This window comes from Neophocaena asiaeorientalis, unplaced genomic scaffold (assembly GCF_003031525.2).
Source record: "Neophocaena asiaeorientalis asiaeorientalis breed wild unplaced genomic scaffold, Neophocaena_asiaeorientalis_V1.1 scaffold670, whole genome shotgun sequence".
Classification (NCBI taxonomy): Eukaryota; Metazoa; Chordata; class Mammalia; order Artiodactyla; family Phocoenidae; genus Neophocaena; species Neophocaena asiaeorientalis.
Genome location: NW_020175080.1, coordinates 217,187 through 241,640, shown reverse-complemented (window position 1 = coordinate 241,640; position 24,454 = coordinate 217,187). Strand labels below are relative to the sequence as shown.

The 24,454-nt window shown below is 40.6% G+C and overlaps 1 protein-coding gene across 1 annotated transcript in view; it reads left to right on the top strand.

The window, feature by feature from the left end:
* FHOD3 (formin homology 2 domain containing 3) overlaps positions 1-24,454 on the top strand; it is a 429,142-nt gene that overhangs the window by 306,643 nt on the left and 98,045 nt on the right. Inside the window, 2 exon segments of the mRNA XM_024764148.1 lie at positions 8,061-8,195; positions 17,996-18,210. Of these exon segments, the coding sequence (XP_024619916.1) occupies positions 8,061-8,195; positions 17,996-18,210 (350 nt within the window).

The window sequence follows — 24,454 nt, the reverse complement described above, 5'->3', positions numbered from 1 at the left end:
ATGCACGACTATGATTAGCTCGTCCTTCTACACCAGAAGCCTCACACACCGCTAGACAGCTTGCCTTTGGATGAGCTACCTTTGGGGCAGGAACCCACTCTGTATTCACTTAGCTGTTGCCAGGGGCACAGGGTCCTATGCAAAAATCATTATCTCAGCAGGTCTTCATCATGTATCTTCCCTTAGAGAATGGGCTGGGGATGTAGACACATATAGACTAACATATACAGATTACTCTGACTTAATACATCCTCATTATTCAGTATCTAATTGATTCATTAGGTGACTAGTCATGCAGCTCTTCTAAGTGCCAGGGTGCAGAGATGAATGAGAAAATAGGATCTGACCCAGAAACTTAGACTGCAAGAGGAAATATAATAACATATATGTAAATGATGAAGGCCAAATTTAGGGTAGTGGTCATTTTTAGGAAAGAAATGAAAAAAAAAATAAATATTTAAGCTGAGACGTGTACTGTGGCAAGTACTACAGGCATGGTACTTTACTAAGTACCCATGGTGTGGGGACAGAAGGAATATAGGTCAATATGGGTGCTCTGGCCTGATAGGCCTGTTTAAAAGCTCAGCTCTGCTACATCCTAAATTTAACTTTGCTGTGCCTCAATTTCCTCATCTATAAAGGAGATAATAATAGAACTTAGTACAAGAAGTTGTAGGGATTAAAAGAGCCATTTTGTGTAAAATAATTGGCACATTGTATTGTCTCCATAAATGTTAACTATTATTATCAACCATATTTCAGTGCAATCGAGTTCCTGTTCCAGACGTCCCAGCAAGGGAGGCTTGAACCAGATGGGATTTCTGGGGCAGTTCCTGGAGACTTTTACGGCCAAGATTAAATACTGCAATTCCTCTCACTCAGAGTATATCATCCACTCCCTTGCAAAATCTCTCTGGCCTCTGGCCACCTGCATTCTTATGTGGCTTCATTTGGTTGCAGCTGCCTTGGGTGTAACTTAGATGACTTCAACTTTCCAGGTGCCTTCCGGGTGGCACGCAGTCCTGATGATGGACCCAGCTTGTAGCCATGATGGGAAGGTTCAGATCAAACCCACATCCCACTCTGGCCCCTGAGGCTGGGAACCTCAGGCTGGAACTCCCCTGCATCTGTAGAGTTTAGACTCCCAACATAAAGTGATGTGTGTTCAGTGTCTACTGTGGCCCAGATGCTGTCCTAAGCAAACTCATGGGTACACTCTCATGCAAACCTAATAGTACTTCATGAGTTGGGAGTATTGTTATCGCCATTTTACAGACAGGTAAAGTGAGGCTCAGAGAGGTAAAATGACTGGCCAAACTCAGGTTTTCTCAATCCAAAGCCTTGTGCTTATTCCTTTACACCCTAACTGGTCCCCAGACTGGCCAAGATTAAACAATGCAGCAACTTCCAATCACTACAGGCATTTTCCTGAAAGATTGAATATGAAAGATAGAAATCTGTTGAAGATGCCTTTATAAAGAGAAAAATTCACCATACTACCTTGAATTTTGGTGTTTGGGTATTTTCTTTTAATTTTTTCTAGCAATGATTTGGGATATTCCCTTTGTATGGTTTGAATGCATTCCAGCATTGGTATTATAGGTAAGCTTATTTCCAGAAATAGGATTTATAAGGCCAGGGTTTAAACTCTTACATGTTTGGCTTATCTAGGTAGAGGGAGATCGAGAGGAATTTAATTTATTAATATTATATGTATAACTCTTTGTTCCCAGTATGACCAAAGTAGATTATATGTTCATGAGGCCCTTTAATTGCCCTTTCCTGCTACAGGAATCTGTGTTAGGGCACCCAAAAGAATGGATCTTGAATTGTAGAAGGCATTTGCTGCATTTTAGGAAAAGAGGAACCAGTCTTCATTGCTTTGCATTAGCAGCTCACATCTCAGTTCTGAAAGGAAAGAGCCTCCACGTGTTGTCAACACTGCCTGCCTGTGTGTTCGCTGATATACACTGGCCTCAGAGCCAACACGAGGTCTGCCTTTGCAGCATCTCAGTGGACAGGGGATCATCTGCATTCCCTTTCCTTAGAGGCACCCAGGAAGGAATGACAGCATCCACTAGATAAGATTGAACACTTTTTACTTTCTCAAGTTCTAATACTATTCTGATTTTAAACAAGCTCCAATATTCTCATTTGAAACAAGGAAATGATGTTAATGAATGATATAGAGAAGCTTCACCGTGACCTCATTAGTATAGCCACTAATGACCCATTATTAAGTTACCATGCATGAAGTTTTCTTGAAACAAGCTGATATATTTAGAAGAACAAATTTAAAGTCAGAAGCATAAGGGGAAATGGCAAGGTCCTTATTTTGCTCCTCACCCAAGAGCTTCTCTCTCCTCGCTCTGAAAAGAGAACTCAAGAGATGAAGCTGCTGATCCTTACGAAGACCACCACACAGGGCAGGCTGGGAGCTGAGCTAGAATCAGATTGGCCTAAAATAATTGTCCTATGTAGGGTACCTTATTTTTTGTTTTGTTTTTAAATTTTGTAATTGGACATAACTTTTAATGTTCAGCTAGCTTGGGGCTTCAAAGATATTTTATATTAACTGTGAGCTATTTGTCTACCCAAGGACTTTTGATTATTAAAGAGAAGTGGAATGAATTTTAAAAATGTATTCCAGGCTTACAGAAAATTGTAGATAATTACAGAAATTATAGAGCAATAAAGAACATTATATATAAAATTGAAGACTTCATCTCTTTTCTTCTTCTCTGGAGATGACCACTACCCTGAATTTGGTGTTTACCATTTCCATATATGTTTTTATATTTTTCTAAATATCATGTATCCCTAAATAGTGTGTGGTTTTGCTCTGCATGTATTTAAACTTCATAAAAATGATAGCATGCTGTTCATGTTCTTCAAACTACTTGTCACTATCAATATATTGTGCTTTTGAGAGTCATCCAAGTTAGTCCGTATCACTGTATTTCATTCATTTGCTCAAGTATAGAGTATTCCATTTGTAGATATTTATGCTGTTTCTAATTATTAGCTATTAACAGAGGATATGCACATCTTCAACTGTATTAAGTTTCTCCAAAACGATTTTATCGACTTAGACTCCCAGAAGCAATACATAGGAGTTCTTGTTGTCTTGTTCTGTGCTTAGTGTCATCAGGCACTAATTTTTGTCGACCTTCCACCTGAGAGGTGTGAGACAATATCTCACTATGGGTTTAGCTTACATTTCCTTTCCCTGATTTCTGGTGAAGATGAGTAGCATTCATATATTCATTGGCGATTTAATTTTCTTCTTCAGTGAAATGCCCATATTATCCTTTGCTCATTTTTCCATTGCCCATTTTTCCCCTGGGTAGTTTGTCTTTTTCATACTGATTTAGAGGGGTTCTCTTTGTATTGAGTTTACTAATACTTTGTGGTTTATATGTGTTATAGTTAGCTTCTCCCAGGCTGTGGCTTTTCTTTATCCTTAGTCTTTCAATGTATACAAATTTTAAATTTTAACATATGCATATGTATTAAATTTTCCCTTTTCGATTTCCCTTTTGGGTTTCTTGTCTAAAATAATTCTTATCCTAATATCTAGAAGTTGTAAAGTTTTGCTTTTTACGTTTTCACTTAAACTTCCTAGAATTTATTTTTGTGTCTGGTATGAGGAAGGGCTAACTGTATTTTGTCTTATATAGCTAATAGTTGTCTCAGCACCATTTGTTAAATAGTTCATTTCCTTCCTGCTGATAAGTAATGACACATCTATCATGAATCAAGATTCCGTATGTGTATGAGCCTGTGTCATTCCATGTTTCTGTTCTTGCACCAAGACCACATTCACATTTAATCATTGTGGTTTTAGAATGGGCTTGATATACAGTGGGACCAGTGATCCACTTTGTTCTTATTCAAAATTGTCTCGGTTATTCCTGGATCTCAGTTCCTCCATAAAAATTTTGGAGCCACCTTGTAACGTTCCATGGAAAATCCTTTTGGAATGTTGAATAAAATTGATTTGGAATTGTATTAGAATTGTATAAATTGAAAAAGAATTGGCATTGGCATCTCGACTGTATTGAATCTTTCTATATGTGAATGTGATATAATTATCATTCATTTGGGTCTTTTAATAAAGTTTTATAAATGTCTTTCATATAATTAAGTAATTCATAGTTACCTTGTGGCTAACTTGGTAAATTGTTGCTGATATATGAAAATACAATTGCTATTTGTACGTTTTATGTTGGGAAACCTTGCTAGACTCTTATTAATTCTAATAACTTGTAGGGTTTTTTTTTTGATTCTCTAAAAAGCTGATATTATCTGCAAATAATGACGTATTTCTTTCCCTTCCTTATGCTTTTATTTGTTTTACTTAGTGTACTGGCTAAGAATAACTTCAAATACAGGCAATTCTGGGGGTATCCTTGTATCACTTCTAACGTTGAACTGCTCTTAATGTTTCAGCATTAAGAATGACGCTTACCATAGTTAAAAATTTTTTTTTTACTGAATACCCACTGTCAGGTTTAGAAAGCTCTCTTCTATTCCTAAGAATAATGAATTTATTACATTCTTGCTTTTCAAATTGTTGAGTTGCTCACTCATTATGCTTTAGAAGCATCCTAAAAGTTTTGATATATAGTCTTTTCATTATAATACTCTTTGAATGCTTTCTAATTTTCTTCTTTGACCTGAGTTAATTAGAAAGGTTTTAAATTTTTCCAATTATATGGACTTTTCAGATGTATCTTCTTCTTATTTATTTTTAACTCAACTGCAGTGTGGTTAGGAAGGTAGCCCACATGAAAACCAATTCTTGGTATTCATTCACGAGCTTGAACTTTGTCACAGGATTGACCATCAGTTTTTGAATAGTTCCTGTGTATTTGAGAAGATTGCATTTTCTTTAATTTGGGGCACCAGGTTATATATGGTCATCTGCTAGGTTAAACCTATTAATCAAGTTAAACAAGTCTGTTACATTCATAACAGTTTCTCTCAATCACTGTGTGAGTGACATAGGAAACCTCTCCACTCTGATCGTGGATTAGATTTGGCTGTATATAACAGAAAAATAAACAGGTAACAGTATCTTAAATAAGATAGAAGTTACACAAGCTAGTCTGGACTTTGTTTATATGAAAGATAAATAAAATTCTATCTATGCCTACAGGTCCAAGGTGCTATAGTAGCTGCCTAGTGAGCCCAGACTATAGGTGTTACTGAACTTAGGTCTGGCTGCTCTCTGCTCAAAAGTCAATACTCAAGATTCAAGTGCTTTAGCAAAGGAAACCATAAACAAGATGAAAAGACAACCCTCAGAATGGGAGAAAATATTTGCAAATGAAGCAATTAATTTCCAAAATATACAAACAGCTCATACAGCTCAATATCAAAAAACAAACAACCCAATCAAAAAAATGGGTGGAAGACCTAAATAGACATTTCTCCAAAGAAGAGATAGAGATGGCCAACAAACACATGAAAAGATGCTCAACATCACTAATCATTAGAGAAATGCAGATCACAACTACAATGAGGTATCACCTCACACCAGTCAGAATGGCCATCATCAAAAAATCTAGAAACAATAAATGCTGGAGAGGGTGTGGAGAAAAGGGAACCCTCTTCCACTGTTGGTGGGAATGTAAATTGATACAGCCACTATGGAGAACAGTATGGAGGTTCCTTAAAAACCTAAAAATAGAACTACCATGTGACCCAACAATCCCACTCCTGGAGAAAACCATAATTCAAAAAGATACATGTACCCCAATGTTCATTGCAGCACTATTTACGATAGCCAGGACATGGAAACAACCTAAATGTCCATCAATAGAAGAGTGGATAAAGAAGATGTGGTACATATATACAATGCAATAGTACTCAGCCATAAAAAGGAACGAAATTGTGCAATTTGCAGAAATGTGGATGGACCTAGAGCCTGACATATAGAGTGAAGTAAGTCAGAAAGAGAAAAATAAATATCTTACAATACCACTTATATGTAGAATCTAGAAAAATGATACAGATGAACTTACTTGCAAAGCAGAAACAGAGACACAAATGTAGAGAACAGATGTCCCCCCTGGGTGGGGGGAGGGGGAAGGGGGAAGTGGGATGAATTGGGAGATTGGGATTGATATATGTACATTACTATGTATAAAATAGATAATTAATGAGAACCTGCTGTGTAGCACAGGGAACTCTACTCATTGCTCTGTGGTGACCTAACTGAGAAGGAAATCCAAAAAAGAGGAGATATATGTATAGGTATAGCTGATTCACTTTGCTGTACAGCGAAACTAACACAGCATTGTAAAGCAGCTATACTCCAATAAAACTTAATTTTAAAAAGTAAAATTAAATGAAAATTAAAAGGAAAAGATTCAAGTGCTGGTAGAAACAGAAAGGTTGCTTTAATCAGAAAACCGGCATCCTGGGGAGAAGGTGGACTCATGTCTCAAAACCAACTCTGAAGATTTTGCTCAGCCATGAACATTTTTAAAGGGAAAAAGGGGGAGTAATCTCAATCACTGAGATAACGGGTCAGCTTCATTGCCATCTCCCATTGCATGCAGGCTTGTCAACTCCTTGTAATCTTTCTTTAGATGCTATATTGTTTTAACAGTTTGTTCATAGGATTACTGACAGGGAAGCTGGGGAAAAGATTTAGTCATCTGTTAATTACTTATTCTTCATTTTTACTTCTTTGATCTAAGGAAAGAACCAACAGGTTAAGCAAGGTATTGTGTGATCAAAAGGTTTAAAACGTATGCTTGGGCCGGAGATGAGTAGGGCATGGGGGCTCCTGGTTTAAAGTTAGTTACAATATAGCTTTGCTAAAGTGACAAGACAAAAGGAGCTCTCTCCTGCAGAGAGCTCTTTCCTGCCAAAAGCTGCTTACATAGGATTTGGTTACTCCCTCCCTGTAGCTACTGGGGATGGTGGTTTCTTCCCTCTACTTCTCCTCCCACCTCTGATTGATATCCAGAGGTGACTCACCTTTTCTAGGGAGAGCAGCTGTGTGACTTACGGCAGAATGTGTGTGATGCAAGAGTCACATCTTTCTCCTGGGAGGACCTTGTGTTCCCCACCAGACAGGTATATTTTCATCAAATTCAAGTAGGCTATTACCCAAGCTATATATTAGAAATATTTGTGTCTTAGTTTAGAAGTTTTTTTTTTTCCCCTCAATAAATGAAGGGCCAATTGTCTGTAACAGATTATGTTTATTATTCCCCAGGGGTCCAACAGACTCTTCTTACCAGCTAACCCTCTTCTTTATTTTCCATGTAGTTATCTAATTATGCCTTCTCCTACCCATTCTCCTGACTTAACATTTCCTGTGATTCTTCACTGAGGCCATCACACAGCTGACCTTCCCCGACACAGCATCTTCAGTGAACAGTCCAGACTGTTTGTGTGGTATTACCAGAGTCAAGTGCCATCCTCTGAATAAGCTGCATGTTCATGCTTCTTGACATGGAATGAAATTTCCTTAATTGCATTCAGATTTCAGACCACTGCTGTCTTTTTCTCCTTATCTGTCATCCCAACATCTTGTTTTAAGATGACATAACTATTTTTGGAGGTATATTGAGAAACTGGTGTATAGCAAAATATTTGTAGTACATGTAAAATAGAAAAGTTTTAGATTGAATGTTGATTCCAGCTCATCAAAGTCTTATCATAGACCAGTGTTAAAATGTGTGTGTGTGTGTGTGTGTGTGTGTGGAGAGAATAATGTATATATATATTAAGTATATTCCTAGAATACTTATTGATAATAATAGCACTGATTATTGATGACTGCTTGTATGCCAAGCATGTTGCTTAGTATTTTATATGCATTATCACTTTTCTGTCCTCTGAGCACATGAAGCAGGTTATTTACCTCCATTTACATATGAAGATCTTGAAACAGAAGACCTGAGACACTCAGTAATTTTCCCCATGTATTACCTAGGTACTAGCAGACCCTCAGTTCTGACCAAGGACTTACTGATTCCTGCATTAGTACTTTTAATCACTGAACAAGCCAATCAAACATTAACTCATTGTATCTTTAGGTCATCACTGAGTGGTCTTCTCACGTCATCCTTTAGGCAGCACCAAGAGTCCTTGGCGGCAGAGAGAGAGAGGCGGAGACAGGAGAGAGAAGAAAGGTTGCAGAGAATAGAACGGGAGGAAAGAAACAAATTCAGGTAAGACAGATTTTAAGATTTTTTAAAGAATGAGCTGAAAATTAAATCACATGCCTTCACCATTGCATATGGTTAATATTTATTTTATTGGACACCTAAAAGAAGATGCTTTTCCCACTTTCTGGTTTGTTTCTTACTCCCTGTAGCAATATTTCATATTTTTTAAGCAATAATTTTTCCTTCTATGGGGGAGAAAGAGGCATTGTGCTGATTACTCCCAGCCCATTGTCCCTCTGATTGCTTTGGTCTCTGTCCAGCTCCAAGGATGTGTTCTTTGGTGTGGCCCACTCCAGCTTCCATGTCTTGGCCTGTCTGCCCCGCTGAGTCCAGCGTCACTCCTTTTCTCCTTCAGCCAGATCAGCTGTCCCCGTTGCCCCCATCCTCCCGGTCAACCTCCTAACACTCCCTTCGCCTGGGTTCAAGCTGGGCAGTGCTTTATAAAACGCCAGACACTTTCCTTACACATTTCATACCTTCTACTATTCTTTTGTCCCCTTTATCTTTCCCCTACTTCCCTCTTGTCTTCCCCATCTCCTTCCTTCCCCCTCCTTCATCTTCCCATTCACCTCTCCCATAGCTTCCACACTCTTTCTTTTTTTTATTTCTCTCCCATCTCTACTTCCTTTTTCCTCAGTTCACTTTTTTGGGAAAAGTATTCCAATCGATTACTCCCAGTGAAATCTACAAAGAATGTAAAGCATTGTCAATGAGGATTTACAAGTTCAATAATGTTTTTTTACCAGCAGCCAGGAAGAGTACGTAGAATTGTAGAAATGACCAAAACATGAGCAGAGTTGTGAACTTGCCTTGACCGTAACTCACTACTATATGAAAAGAAGTATCCCAAGTCTGTGGGTGAAACACTAATCCTGACTTTTGTAAGATGGGGCTAATGGGCTGCATGAAGTAAACCAACATCCTTCTCATACCATAATTGTGTGGTATATACCTTGAGCTGTCAGATTTCTACCAAATGATATATGGAAAGACCAGACCTGTATGCACCATTTCTCATGAGGTAGCTCTGGAAGTTGTCACTTTTGGAAAGACCTATTTGTCAAACCACTGGAACAGGTTAAATGCTTCCTGATTCAGTGCCTTCTGAGAGATTCACATATTTCACCACCAAATAGCAGCAGAGAATCTGACTGAAACACATGGAAAATTCAGAGATTAGCTTACGCATCTAAAGATTTTGATTGAAAACCTCTTAAAACAGGGTACCAGTTCTGGGAAAGATGGAATCAGCACACTCCCTCCTGTCTCTTCTACCACATCATTCAGTGCAACCATAAATCATGGACAGATTTAAAGCATGGAGCTCTGAGAACTCTGAACTGTAAAAGGGAGCAGGTGAACTGGGGATGGAGACTAGCATTCAAAGCTCCACCAAACCAGTGAGAGTTTACCATTTTTTCCTTCCAATATCACATGGCATGTACTCAACAGCACTCCAAAACTCAGAATCACATACCAAGTGGGAACTGAAAGAGCTGTAAAAGAAGCCCTCTTTTTCTGGACTGGGGAGCTGCAAAATGAATTCCTGAGGGTCAGAGAGTTGAGACGTCTCCTGTTTTTTCTTATTTTTTTCTTCTCTCCTACCCCAGCCTCCAAGCAATATTGTTACAGAAGCACAGTGATGGCAGCAGTGTCCAGGCAGGCGCCTAAAACTCTGAGGGAGGGAACCCTTCCTGTGATCAGAAGAGCATGATTGCAAGAGCACTTCTTTTCCTCTCTGTGTCCTCCTGCTGCCTTGCCCTATATGCAGATAGAATTACTGAAAGTCTGCAGCAGAGCAGGGAAAATAAAGCCCAAGCTTTCTGGCTAGAGGACCAGGAAGGGAGACCCAGGGAATCCAGAAAATGATGGGAAAGCCACAAAGAGGAGAGAGATCAAGAGACCAATCCTGAGATCCTCTCTAGTTTTGTGCACATGTGGCTCAGGACCTAAACAGCATACCACAGGCTTTAAGAACTAAGTACTGAGTGGAACACACTCAGGTCCCAGACTGGCCACTGGGTGGTGCATATAAGGGCCTGATGTAAATAGCACTAAAAATATTTGAACACTGAGCTAACATTGGAACTGATATCGGAAGGCAGTCAGAACTTGCCGGCTGAGCTTGACTTAGTTGATTGCCTGCTAAAAGAAAACAATCAAGATTCTTCATAGAATTTTGTAATGAGTCCAGAGTCTCATTACAAAACACCTAAAATGTACAGAATGCAATCCAAAACAACTTGTCATAGAAAAACAGGAAAACTCTTAAAGGAAAAGAGAATCAAAATATGCATAACCAAAATGGACATAGATGTTGTCGTTATCAGACAAAGACTTTAAAGCAGTTATTATAAACATGTTCTAAGATATAAAGACAAATACTCTGGAAACAAATGAAAAGTCTCTGCAGAGAAATAGTAGATATAAAGAAGAACCAAATGGAAATACTTGTAGAACTGAAAAATACAATAACCAAAATAAAAAATTCATTGAATGGTTTCAACAGCAGAATAGAAATGAGAGAAGAAAGAGTCAGTGAATTTGATGTTAAAACAACAGAAATTCTCCAATCTGAAAGACAAAACAAAATATTGAAAAAAATGAACAGTGCCTCATGGACCTGTGAAACAATACATCTAGTATTTATATCTTTGAAGTCCCAGAAGAATAGGACAAGAGTGCATTGTAATATATATTCAGCACACGTGTTGGCAGAGTGAGAATTAGACCTGGGCAACCTGTCTTCAGGGATCACGTTCATAGCTATTCACTATTTCCTCTTGGTCATAAAAGGATCTCACTCGTCATTTAAGAGCATAGAGAGACCCTGGCAAAATAATCCTTGTCCAGAAAGGAATGCTGATCGTCAGTAAAGACTGCAAAGAACTATTAATTATGATGACTTCAGTTCCATTCTGAAAATCTGAGGATGTGAATGAAAAGAAATTCAAAGAAGGAAATAAGAAAAGCTTTATAGAGTAGTCCCTGGGATTACCCAAATGGCTGATCCTTTATCAGCCACTTCATTGATTTAAGTTAGTCATGATCCTTGTGCTTTTTTCTTTGCAAAGCATTCTTATCTGTTGTTATTTTTGTCGAATATGATCTTAAGTTTCCTGGGTTATGGGAAATATTATTTCTAGTGTGGTAAGTGATGAGAATGGATGTTTATAAATGATAACAAATTTGTCTCTGTTGCTTTTTCTCCCTCTCCTAACCTGCTTTGGTTGCTCTGACTTAGTACCCCTTTATATCCAGTTATCAGTGCACAGAGGGGTGGAGTACTTAAGCTACCTTGTGACGTAGAAAACTGTGATGTCAGAATTCTCCAGGAAAACAAATGGTTAACTGAGAAGTGACTGACCACACAGTCTTAAACTTAGATTCAAGTTGGAACCTCTCCAGTAGGAACAGAAAAACAAACATCAAAATTAGACAAATTTGGACATCTTGTGGATAAAGACAAGAGAGAATGCACAAAGCAAGAGCTTCCAGTGATTCCTGCTTAGAAACCGAGAATGTGAGGGATGCGGAGAAAGAATCCTGGGCCCTGGAAGGAACGTGCAAACTGTAGAGTGCAACACAAAATGGCCAAGACACTTGGGCCCACTCAGATTTAATTCTTGAGATGAATGCTGGGGAGTTACCAGAGCTTGATTGTATGTTAATCACTTCTGAAAGCTATTGCTTGCTTGTCATTGCCATATTTTATTTATGAATTGTTTTAACTTTTAAAAATGTTTTTATCTCCCCTCCCCTTATATACTTAGTCTTCTTTCTGAAGAGTAATTAGCAAAGTCTCTGAGTGAATCCAGTAATCCCATGTTTTCATCCCTGTGATTTTATAGAAAGCTCATTATATTTAGTGCTTTTAAAGTATAGCCTTTATATTTATTTTTTAAAAATTCAATGACAACCACTTTCCATTTCTGATATGATAATGGGCTTTCATTATATACTCTGTTAATGATTTCTTGGCAATTTTATGAGCATCTGATTTTGTTCTTTTCCTTTCCCATTTCATTTCTTCTGCATATTTCCATTAGCCGAGAATATTTAGACAAAAGAGAAGAGCAAAGACAAGCAAGAGAAGAAAGGTTTGTATTTGTTTCTTTCCCATTGTAACCAAATGGCACGTGACTTTGCACTCAACCAAGCATGCAGAGGAGACTGTGTTCATTAAAATATAATAGCTTCACCTAAGACACCTAAGACCTTGGGTACCTGGCATTTTGTAGAATAGAGTGTCCTGGTTATCTCAATTTTCCAAGTAAGTACAGATTTATTATTTAGTGCCCTCATGGTGTGAGATATGTGTCTGTTCCTCCAAAACTGTTCACCAAATAAGCATATTCGTTTGGCATGTTGGCATGTGGTATATATTTTAAATGCTTTACACCACCACTGCTGACCGACCCTGGGTTAGGTGTCCCTCCTGTGTGTTTCCAAGTCACTGGCTCAGCATTTCTTCAACAAATATTTGAGCACACACACTATGCCACGCACTGGCTGGGGTGCCACACCCTCCTGAGACTCTCCATGGAGATGCCCGGTCATTTGCCTGTCTTCCTACTGAACCGCACTCAGTTCCTGGATGGCAGGAACCACACCTGATTTTCCTTGGTGTCCCAGTGCCCGCCACAGGGCTTGCACATAGCAGGCACTTAAGAAGGATGTATCGAATAAATGAGCAAAGGAACCGACAGCTTTAAAATATTTAAGCTGTAAACCATTTCAGTAGCAACATACTTTGAATCCCATTAAGCCATGCCAAGTTAATGTATTCAGTGTCTGGTAAACTTAGATAAGCCCAGGAAATTGTTTTTGGAAGCAGACCAGCAAAAGGCAAGTTTACCCCCTACCACTGTACGGCCTGCAGTTATTCCCTCCACCACCAGATGGGGTTACTGCATGGAGAGCTGAAAGGCTGAGTTCATGCCAGAGCCAGTCAGGAACCTAACAGTCTCTGAATTATGCCAATAAAAAGTGGAATTGTGCTAATTTTTTTTAGACACCATCAGCTAAATAGATCAGGACAGTCTGAGGCAGGGAAGAGTGGATACTGCCTGTTTTCAATTTAAAAATTAGATGCTTATGTCAGCCTCATAAACAAAACCATGGCATTGCTTTAATTCCGGCATTCTGTTAGATTATTGCCATCCTGGTAATCAGTTGTGGCCAGCAAGTTTAGAGTGAAAGTTGCTGGCAGAGAAACAAAGAGACTTTTTGGTGTCTAATTAGTACCTGTTTTTGACATTGGGGGACATGACGTATATACCCAGGTTTAAGAAATCAAATTTTATTTTTTAGATTCCCCACCAGATTCTGCACTTTTTTGAACTTTTGGACAACTTGACTGTCATGTTATGTCTGCACAGGCAAGTCCTCAAAGCTCCTGGAGAGATGACCAGGTGCTGTGTCAAGGTCTGAGCTGAGTTCAGACTGACCTCAAATTTTTCCCGAATCACTACTACCTCTTTCCGAGTATTATTTACTGCTCTTTCCCCCAAAGTGGAGCATCACTTGTACCTGGAAAATTCATGCAGAGGAGTTTTCCACTCCTCTTCTCTCCCTTGTTGTTCTGCTCTCCGACCTCAGCCCCACACCACCCATCTGCCTGGGCGTTCTTAGCTGGTGCAGGAGTGGGCTCTCCATGGCTCCACGGGGGACTCCTTCCTTACAGCCCACCCCTGTTTCCCCAGAGGTCTGGGGAAGCAGCCAAGCATTTTCCTTTGATTTGGACCAGCCACTTTTCCTGGTTAGTTGGATGCTTGAATTACCTGGTAAAGATGGAAGTGAGGGAGATATACTTTCATCCCTTGTTGGAAAGCAGTTGGGAATTCCTGTTAAGCCAGGAAAAGATAAGATTTCCAAGTATAATGGAATTTGGAAATGGATGGGGAAACTAATGGAGATCAGAGGTGGAAAGAGACATGGAAGAGGACTCTAGCTCTTCATGTTTGTTTGGTCCCATGACTCTTTCCCCTAATGCAAAGACTCAAAAAGACAGCAAGAGGCACAGCAGAGGGTTTTTGAGGTTCATATCATCGAGTGTAACAAGATAAATGTCATTTTGCTATTTTGAGGGGTAATGAATTTTTTAATTTTAAAATTTCAATTCATGTCATCTCATTCCATAATTTCAGGCAGTGTTTTATTGATAATGGTGCAGACCCAGAGTAAGTTTCTGTTAGGTTTATTTCTAATTTTTTAAAGTATTATAAGAGAGGATCTCTCTGATATTGATTGACTTGACATTCATGAATAATCCTTTTTTAGGTGTGGTAAGGAAGGAGATGCAGGCTGGGAACTATTGGAGTGGGGTGGGGGTCAGGGTGGAGAGTAGTCTGAGGGAGACAGCGGGACATGGAGAGGAGGTACCTTATGGGAAACAGGTTCTGAGGACAGAGTGCAAGGGGGGAAGTTGGGACTGGGCAAGGATTTGGGAAATTATGCCTGAAAGTGATCATGAAGCAGTAAGAGAGGGTTCTGAGCACAGTCTGTGGACAGAGTAGAACTTAGAGGGAGCCAGGTTTTGATTTAATGTAAGGTAGAATTTCCTAGTAGTTGGGTGGCAGGAAGAGTCATTAGTAAGTCGGTATAGTTGAAAGTCAAGCAGGGTTTCTATTGGACCCTGCGGAAAGAGATGATCATATGTTCCCTTGATGGCAGTACCAGCCCTGCCACCTGCAACCCTGTTGGGTATTGAGCTCATTCCAAAGTTTGTTTCTGTACCTCCGCCTGGACTATGAGTGCCAAGAAGGTGGGGTTTTTCTTATGTATTATTAAATCTCTAGTGCCTACTGCAGTTTTTAGCACATGACAGGCACGCAACAGAATATTTAATAAATAACGAAAAGACAAAGACATGGACAGAGGCAGGACAACAAGACTGTTTCAACAAGGGTAGCAAAGGTGAAAAAGTCTTTTTTGGGGGGCTGTGGTCTGTGGATAGAAAACCCAGTGCTTTGTACCTGGGAGGCTACATCAGAGTCTGTGGGTTGGGGGTGGTGTTGCTAGGCAGCCAGAGATGTGACAGTCATCAGATGGGCTGGCGGGCTCCTAAATCAAGTACCACTTAGAGTCACTGTCTAAGGGAAGGTCGGGATATAGGTCAGCTTCCTCCCCAGGTTCTGTGGGAGATAGTTCTCCATGCCGGGTAGCCTGGCTTTCCCCGTGCACGCCCGTTTACCCTCCCCACTCTGGCCCATCTCGGGGGAACACTGAAAGATTTAGTGGTTCTTGACACCTGGGCCTCCCCACCCCTTCCATTTTTTAAAGTTTTTAATTGTGGAAAAATACACATAACATAAAATTTGTTATTTTAACCATTTTTAAGTGTATAATTCAGTAGTGTTAAATACATTCACGTATTTGTGCAACCAGCCTCCAGAACTCTTTATCTGTAGAACTGAAAATTTCTACCCATTTAGTAAGGCCCCGTGCCCCTTCCCCTGCCATTTTTGTTTACCATGTAAACATCCTCGGAATGATTCAGATTAAACCCCTGACTCTCCCCCTGTCTAAAGGATCCTCAAGGATGACATCTGTGAGCCGAGGGGTGCACAGGAGTAGTCTTCGAGTCATATCTACCCAGAACCTGGATGAGCCACCCCTGGGGTCCCCTGGAAAATGGGGTGAACCCTTTGGCTGCCAGTACATACCTGCTAGCTTGGCTGCCCACAGGGAGGGGAATGGAGAGGCCAGGTCCAGGGCCAGGCCAGCTGAATGGAGGTTAGTGATCGGATGTCCTCCTGGCCTGAAGTGTTTTGTGCGAGGCTTTCTTACCTCTCTCCCTGGACCCCTCTGATTTTGTTAGGGCACTGTTTCCCTCCTGCAGGATTCCGATCTCCTGGACATGTGCAGGCCCCTTGGTTTGCACTTTGTTCCTTCCTGTCCCCCATCCTGTCGCAGACGGCTTGGACTACATGTGGGGACACCTGTGCTCAGGAACTCCTCCTGGGCTCGTAGCATTCCTGGCCTTCCGTTTGCCCCCAGACTTTTTAAAATATGGGCTCTGACTCTTGCCCTCAAGAACACTTTCTTCCACATTTCCTGTCACTTCCACGACCAGGTGGTTTTTCCTTGCTGGTCTGATTCAAGTTCAGAAATATCTTCCTTTTGGTCCCTCTCGCGCTGTTCGAGAGGTGACATTGTTGGCAAGGAAAGTCCAGAGTCTCTAAAGCTTTCTTTCTGGGTCTAGCTTCGCCCGGTAAGGGTGACGCAGACGTTTGTAAATGCAGATCCGTCCCACATCTTTTGTCAGAGATTCACCATGAAAGTACACTCACTCCCCAGGAAAGTGCAGTCAGCTGGCTCTGCCCCCTGGTGCCCTGGGCTGCAGGGAGACGTACAGGTAGGCTACTGCTTGACAGGTCCCTCACTGCACACGTCGCCTGCTTCCCGTCGGCCAACGAAGGCACAGTGCCGAAGGAAAGAGCAAAGGATGGTAACCTTCCTGGTCTCAAAAATCCTATTATCTGTTTGTTGAACACAGACCTACACACGTGAAAAGATGACTACATATGCCGGGCAGTAAATGTAAAATGCCATCTGAGTTGAATGGACTACATATCCGACATGAGTTCGGAGGCAAGGCCAGGATCACTTCCAGCTGTGGTGGTCAAGGCAGGCCTCCCGGAGGGAGACGCGTGTGCGAGCCTGTCCTGAAGGGCAGACTGACTGCCTTGGGACTGGCAGAGAGAAGGGGTGATGACTACAGATGTGGGGGCCACGCCCCCCAAAGGATGGATGAAGAAACGCGTGCTTTTTAAATGCATCCTCCTGAAAGGTTTTACTTGTGCGCTCTGCCTTTCTTATCAGGCTGAAGTAAAAGTGCGCTGTGCAGTGTCTGGGGATGGGGGCCTGCCCATTGGAAGAAACTGAAGCAGTGAACCTGGATGGATGTGAGGGAGGGTCTGGAATAAGCTGTCTCAAAGTTTCATGGTGGATACGATAGTCAGAAACCTGCTACAGCTGAGTTCATAAATTTATTCCTGAACAAATAATGGTGGGTAAAATTAGCAGACATCTGGAAGAGGCACATATTTCAAAGCTATTTTGGTCTGATCTATAAAGCACACTATGAGGAAGATGATTGGTAGCTGGTCTTAATAAACAGTTACTGGGTTCTGCCTGCCTGAAATGCAAAACAGATGTATCTTTGTTCTTTTAAACTGACTTTGATGAATAAACTATATGTGACGTCAGGTCCAAGCTATTGGATGTCTGAGTCCTACTCAGAAATATTTTAGAATATAAAAAACTTTCCATGGTCGACACCGAGAGAACAAAGTGAATTCCAGCCACATTGCTGTTAGCATTGAAGCAGGTTCAGAAATCCAGAGAGGGCTTCGTCCAACAACCTTTTGGTATTTTGGGGCATTGTTCCTCTCTGCCGCACCAAGGCACCCTCGCATTTCACAGCTGCGAGCTCTGAGGGAGTGTGGTTTTCAGCTGTCACTGCTGGGGCTTTTTGATGGTCATTATTGCTGTTTTGCTTGCTGGTACAAATGTTTCCTAAAAGAGCAAAATAGGATTCTGCAGCAGGGATCTAGTATCTGGGGACTGTGATGTTGCCACTTCCCCCTGTTTGTTTGGTTATGAATGATGCAGGATTTTTAATCATTAGCATCTTGGCTTTGCTGGGTGTTTTTGGCAGACGGGCCCTCCAGCCAGCCCTGCGCTGTGCTCTGTGCATCAGGAAACCAGCTCACTCTGCAGGTGTTTCATCCATAAACAAGCATCAGCCACGGGCTCCTCTTTCTTTTTACGGAAACCCTTTGGAATTTAACTTTCAGATACAAATACTTGGAGCAGTTGGCAGCTGAGGCGCATGAGAAGGAACTGAGAAGCCGAAGTGTGAGCCGGGGCAGAGCTGACCTCTCCTTGGACCTGACCTCACCGGCAGCCCCTGCCTCACCCGCCCCCCTGAGCCGTTGCCCTTCATCTCTAGACTCTCAAGAGGCTCTCACGGTATCATCTTCCTCCCCAGGAACAGCTCAGCATCCCCAAGGTGAGTGCAGGGAGAGCAGAGGGGAACTGATGAGTTAATTAACATCAGACAGGCTTCTTCTGGGCAGCAGTAACCATTCCTACATGCAAACTCATACTGAGAGGCAACTCATGGGAGGCTTCGGGGGTGACTGTGACCTGAGCTGTCCCTAATAACTAGGGGTCTGCAGAGCCACTTACTAAAGCAAAATTATTTATTGTAAAGATTGCAGTGTGTGATCATTGAAAAGGGAGAATGCCAAAAATAAGACTTACTTTGACATTCAATCCTAATTCACAGGGTAGTAAGTTAGGATTAATTTATTACTCTGTAATTTGCATGTTATCTATCTATTGGATCTGCCCGATAAAATGACCCCTCTTAAATGTTTCTCCCGTAAGAATTATTGGTCTGGTTTAAGTTAAACTGGTGGAGGATAAAATTAATCAAAGTGAGCAAAGAAACGTGGACCTCGTGAAAATAGAAGTTAAATATTGAGGAAGAAAAAAATAGACTATAGTAAAGATGATTGGCACATGGTGTGGGGCGGGTGTAGATGCCTGTGTGCAGTCAGACAGGCTCTCCTTGGAGAAAGTCCCTCTTGTCTTAGCTTATCTGGAGAAAAACAATGATACTGTACACTGCAGCCTTGGAGCATCGGCAGTTTTCCTGATGGCTCTGCGAATTGTGGGTCCGTTTTCTTTCACATTATCAAGGAGGATGGCTCTCGGCTACAGGCACCTAACACTGCGTGTTGACTAGCTCTGCAGCCAGAACTGTTTGGTTTAATTGAGTGTTATGGCTTGCAGCCTGATGTAGACTTAGCCAACTGAAGACAACAGAGACACTAAACTTTTAACTCTATGAGGGTTGACTAAATATGGTGTAAAGTCTAATTTAAACAAGGCAGGACTCCATGACCTCAGCAGAACTGGATGTAATGGAATAATCTTGTCTGTCCAATTCTTTGCTGGCTCGCTGAGCCTCAGGGCTCAATCTGCTTGAGCAGGCTGGTCGCACCCCAGCTTCCCATCACATCCAGTCACTCCTGGTCCCTGAGCCATGGAAGATTGTCGTGGGCAGATGGCTCAGTCATAGTGAGTAATGTCAGTCTTAAAATATTAAGGCTCTGAGAATCAGGAAAACAGACTGCTCTGTAACAGCAGTGTGCTTTTCAACTTTGTCTGATATCACTGCTCTATCTAAGTTGTGGTATTTCCAGAGGCAATATAAAAAACATTCCCCTGCAAAGCTGTGGCTCAGGACTTAATCTTGGGACTTTTAACTCTAAGAGTTGTATCTGCAACACTTTACAGAATGGTTTTGTCCAAACTGTGAAGTACAGAATGGCCCCAAGCTGAGAAGGAATTGTCAGTATCTGTAAATATTGTTTGTCCTCAAGATTTTTAATCTGCTTCATGTTTGTGGCAAAAAGACAGTTCCTCAAGCATTTTGTACAGTTATAGTCAAACTTGAGGCCATCCTATCCCATTAAAAAGACAATATTTTAAACTTCAGTAAGAACATAGAAAATACTCATTTTGTGTATACATAATATGCATTTGGGGAAAATAAAGTTATTTCAGTATGCTTTCAGAGAGATAAATAGCAAATGTCATTTTCCTTTACAGAGAAGGGATTAATAGAGACTAAGAAAATGTTTTGACTGAAATCACACCATAGTGGTATCTGCATCAGGAAAAGGAATACTGGGCTTCAATTTAGACATAATTAAAAATTAATAAAATAGCATTGGCGTTTGCTTTTTCCTTGGGGGGAGGGGGGAAGCAGTGGCTCTTGTAGAATCTAGAAGTGCTGCCCATCGTACGTTAACTCATTATCATCCAAATCAGTTGGAACCCGCAAAGTATTCTAACACCTTGTCCAAATACATAGCTGAATTATACAACTGGAAATTCTAAGGGTAGAAGAAGAAATGCTATAAGAGGATGCTGTCAAAGAGAACTGCTGAAGCTTCCTCCTGATTTGGAGCCTTTGCCTTACGACAGAAGCCTTTCTGTATATATGACAGAAAGGTTTTTCTCAGCCTGGTTTGTTATCATTCTTGAAAGCATTCTGCCAGCTCCCAATTAATAGTCTAAACTTTTCACCAGGTCCCATTTTCAAAGCTCAAAGTAATTTTTTGCTGATCCCTAATATTTAGAATATTCTAACAGCTGAAGGAAGAATACAAAATATAATCACACATCCAGATGTTTGTCCTGCACCAAACACCTGGCACGTGGTCCAAACGTGCCGGGGGTTGACTCGCTTTTTCGCTCTTTATCCTTGTGGAGTCATATGCTAATAATTCATCTCACATTTTTGTAGTGCTCAGTGCCTTCCTTCCAAATGCTGCTATTTAATACCTTGTGGTGCATCTCAGTAAGTAGGGGAAATGCTATTACCCTTGTTTTACTGAGGCTCAAATAGATGGAAGATGTGCTTCAGATCTTGTTGATGCCACGCTGAGAGTAAAACCACTGCCTTGACTTCCAACCAAGCCGTTTATCAGGGCATCATGGTGCCGTGACATTCGTGGTGGTGCTCCCCTGAATGCCACGCCATCCCCTTGCTGACCCTCTCCCCAGTATCTGTAAAAATTGTGATCTACATTTCAGAATTACATCTGTTAAAAAAAAAAAGGGAAAGCAGGTATTTGTTCCAGAATTATATATACCTCAGGGTTAAAGGTCACTTGGTGAGTGCTTACTTGGATTCTGGAGAACTTTTGATAGCAGAAGATATGGAAACATTAAAGCTTTCTTTACCTTTTCTCTTACAAAATATATTTACAAAGAGGGGAGGGCTAATGGTCAAATACCTGTAGCATTATGTGCCATCTAGTGAGATCTTTCAGCCCCAAACCTTCCCAGCTGTAACTTTTGTGTAAATTAAGCCACTGCTCCCACCATCAAGTCAGCGTGTGCTTGAATTATTTTTCACCTGGTCCTCGTGGTTCACTCCAGCAGGCGTTTGTCCCAGTGGTGCCTAAGCTTGGTGGTGATGGTCTGAATATTTTTCCTTTGTGTGAAACTATCAGGCCCAAGTGATGAACAAACATATACATGTCTTCTCATTTTCAGTGTGCTCTAATTAACCGAGACAGTTAGCCCCCATTTTAGGTAAACATGGAAGGGCCTCACTCTTCATCCATTGCTTTAATTACCCTTTCCTTATTTTCACTGAGCCTGGTGGTATCCATCAGAATTTCTATAATAAGTTTACTTCCTATTATTTTAAGAAACTTATAGACGGCTCTGGAAACAAGTTATTCTCACTAGTTAGAGAAAAAGGCACCGTGTTCTCATTGGGCTAGAGTTCTTCGATGTGACTCTTGAGGAGGTTATTCTGAGGATTAAAGATAATGATAATCTCTGGACCCACAGTGATGTCAATACAGCAAGGTAACCTATCAGGCCAGTGGGTGTCAGTCAGATCTAGGTCACTTATATTGTGGAAACAGAGTGGAGAAAACCAGTCATCTCAAAACCAGGTTGAAGATGGTCCCTGCAGGGTGTCCCAAGGTTGAACTGCCTTCTGTGGAAGCTAGAACTGTGTTCTTTCCAGGTTCCCTGGCTTGCATACCTGAGTCCCTCTTGAGGCTAAATGGAGAGAAATGACCATTTCCCAGTAGAAGGAAGCTGCTGCCAAGAGTTTACGAGGTGCTTTCACTCATTGATATAGCCATGAAAGCATACATAACGGCTAGATTACTTTCCTTATTTTTAGCTCAGTACTCTCTATTTTGCACACAGAAATAATGTTAGGGATGCATTTAAAATTTTTACCATACTCTATTAATTTTATGTCAAGGATAAATATATTCAACAGTGATGTTTCTTCTACCTGTAATCAATTCCTAGATATTTCCAAATATCTCATTGTTTGGCCCTGAAGATATAAAATATGGCTTATATGGCCATGGCCTATTCACCAGCACTCAGCTGGAGGCACTTACAGAAATTATGGACATGGTATACTAATATTTTCTCTCACAGATCCAAACGTTTAAAGTACTGGAAAATATGATAGTTCCTCTAGCTTCCTGATCTTCACACCTGGAAATAAAATACAGACATATAGTTATCAGTTTATTTAAATGAATAATCATTTTTCATCATTTTCATTTATCATCACGGCTGTTGTCATTGTTACCAGTCATTGACTGAGCATCTTTGTCACCTTCATTGTGTAACATGTTTTCAGTTTCCTTCAGGTATAGAGTCACTCTCCTAGGTTACCCAGTCCACATGGCAGAAATCAGAAACGTCTAGCATCCTATCTCCGAAGGGCACAGTAGCAATGGAATATTGTCAATCATCAGCCTAATGCATGCTGGTCCCCTTGCATAAAGCTTTTGGACACCTCCAGTCTAGTATTTCATGAATTGGCAGGAAACTAGATTCCTTGTGGTTCTATGACTCAGGGCCGCCCCAGCTCCCCATAACTCACCTGACTGCTGCTACTTAATGCCATTTGGTCAGTGAGACAGAATCTCTTAGGAACTCAACCCAAGGCCAAGGCCCTGCCTGCAAAACCTGCTGTGGAACTTTTTTGAGAGCCTTCACGAATCTGGGTTTTTCTGCTTGCCATTTCTCTGTCTCTAAGAAATGGAAAAAGGCAAAAACTTTCCCTTTTTTCCTGCTACAGAGAACGACAGTTGCCTACAATGTGTTTTCTTGTACCAAATTTTAAAACATTAAATAGTCTTGAGTTTTTTTAAAGCAAAGTATAAATCTTACCTGAAGTATACCTAAGTAAAGATAAGGAACAGAATGGCATTGGGAAAGTTTTTTTTTTTAATTTTATTTTATATTTTTTTTATACAGCAGGGTCTTATTAGTCATCAATTATATACACATCAGTGTATACATGTCAATCCCAATCGCCCAATTCATCACACCACCACCCCCAACCCCCGCCGCTTTCCCCCCCTTGGTGTCCATACATTTGTTCTCTACATCTGTGTCTCAATTTCTGCCCTGCAGACTAGTTCATCTGTACCATTTTTCTAGGTTCCATATCTATGCGTTAATATACGATATTTGTTTTTCTCTTTCTGACTTACTTCACTCTGTATGACAGTCTCTGGATCCATCCACATCTCAACAAATGACCCAATTTCATTCCTTTTTATGGCTGAGTAATATTCCATTTTATATATGTACCACATCTTCTTTATCCATTCATCTGTCGTTGGGCATTAGGATTGCTTCCATGACCTGGCTATTGTAAATAGTCCTGCAATGAACATTGGGTTGCATGTGTCTTTTTGAATTGTGGTTTTCTCTGGATATATGCCCAGTAGTGGGATTGCTGGATCATATGGTAATTCTATTTTTAGTGTTTTAAGGAACCTCCATACTGTTCTCCATAGTGGCTGTATCAGTTTACATTCCCACCAATAGTGCAAGAGGGTTCCCTTTTCTCCATACCCTCTCCAGCATTTGTTGTTTGTAGATTTTCTGATGAAGCCCATTCTAACTGGTGTGAGGTGACACCTCACTGTAGTTTTGATTTGCATTTCTTTAATACTTAGTGACGTTGAGCAGCTTTTCATGTGCTTCTTGGCTATCTGTATGTCTTCTTTGGAGAAATGTCTATTTAGGTCTTCTGCCCATTTTTGGATTGGGTTTTTTGTTTTTTTAATATTGAGCTTCATGAGCTGTTTATATATTTTGAAGATTAATCCTTTGTCCATTGATTCATTTGCAAATATTTTCTCCTATTCTGAGGATTGTCTTTTCATCTTGTTTATGGTTTCCTTTGCTGTGCAAAAGCTTTAAAATTTCATTAGGTCCCTTTTTTTAAAATTTATTTCCATTGCTCTAGGAGGTGGATCAAAAAAGATCTTGATAAAAAAAAAAAAAAGATCTTGCTGTGATTTACGTCAAAGAGTTATTTCATTCTTTTACATGTAGCTGTCCAGTTTTCCCAGCACCACTTATTGAAGAGACTGTCTTTTCTCCATTGTATATCTTTGACTCCTTTGTCATAGATTAGTTGACCAAAGGTGCGTGGGTTTACCTCTGGATGTTCTATCTTGTTCCATTGATGTATGTTTCTGTTTTTATGCCAGTACCATACAGTCTCGATTACTGTAGCTTTGTCATATAGTCTGAAGTCAGGGAGTCTGATTCCTCCAGCTCTGTTTTTTTCCCTCAAGACTGCTTTGGCTCTTCAGGGTCTTTTGTGTCTCCATACAAATTTTAAGATTTCTGGTTCTAGTTCTGTAAAAAAATGCCATTGGAAATTTGATAGG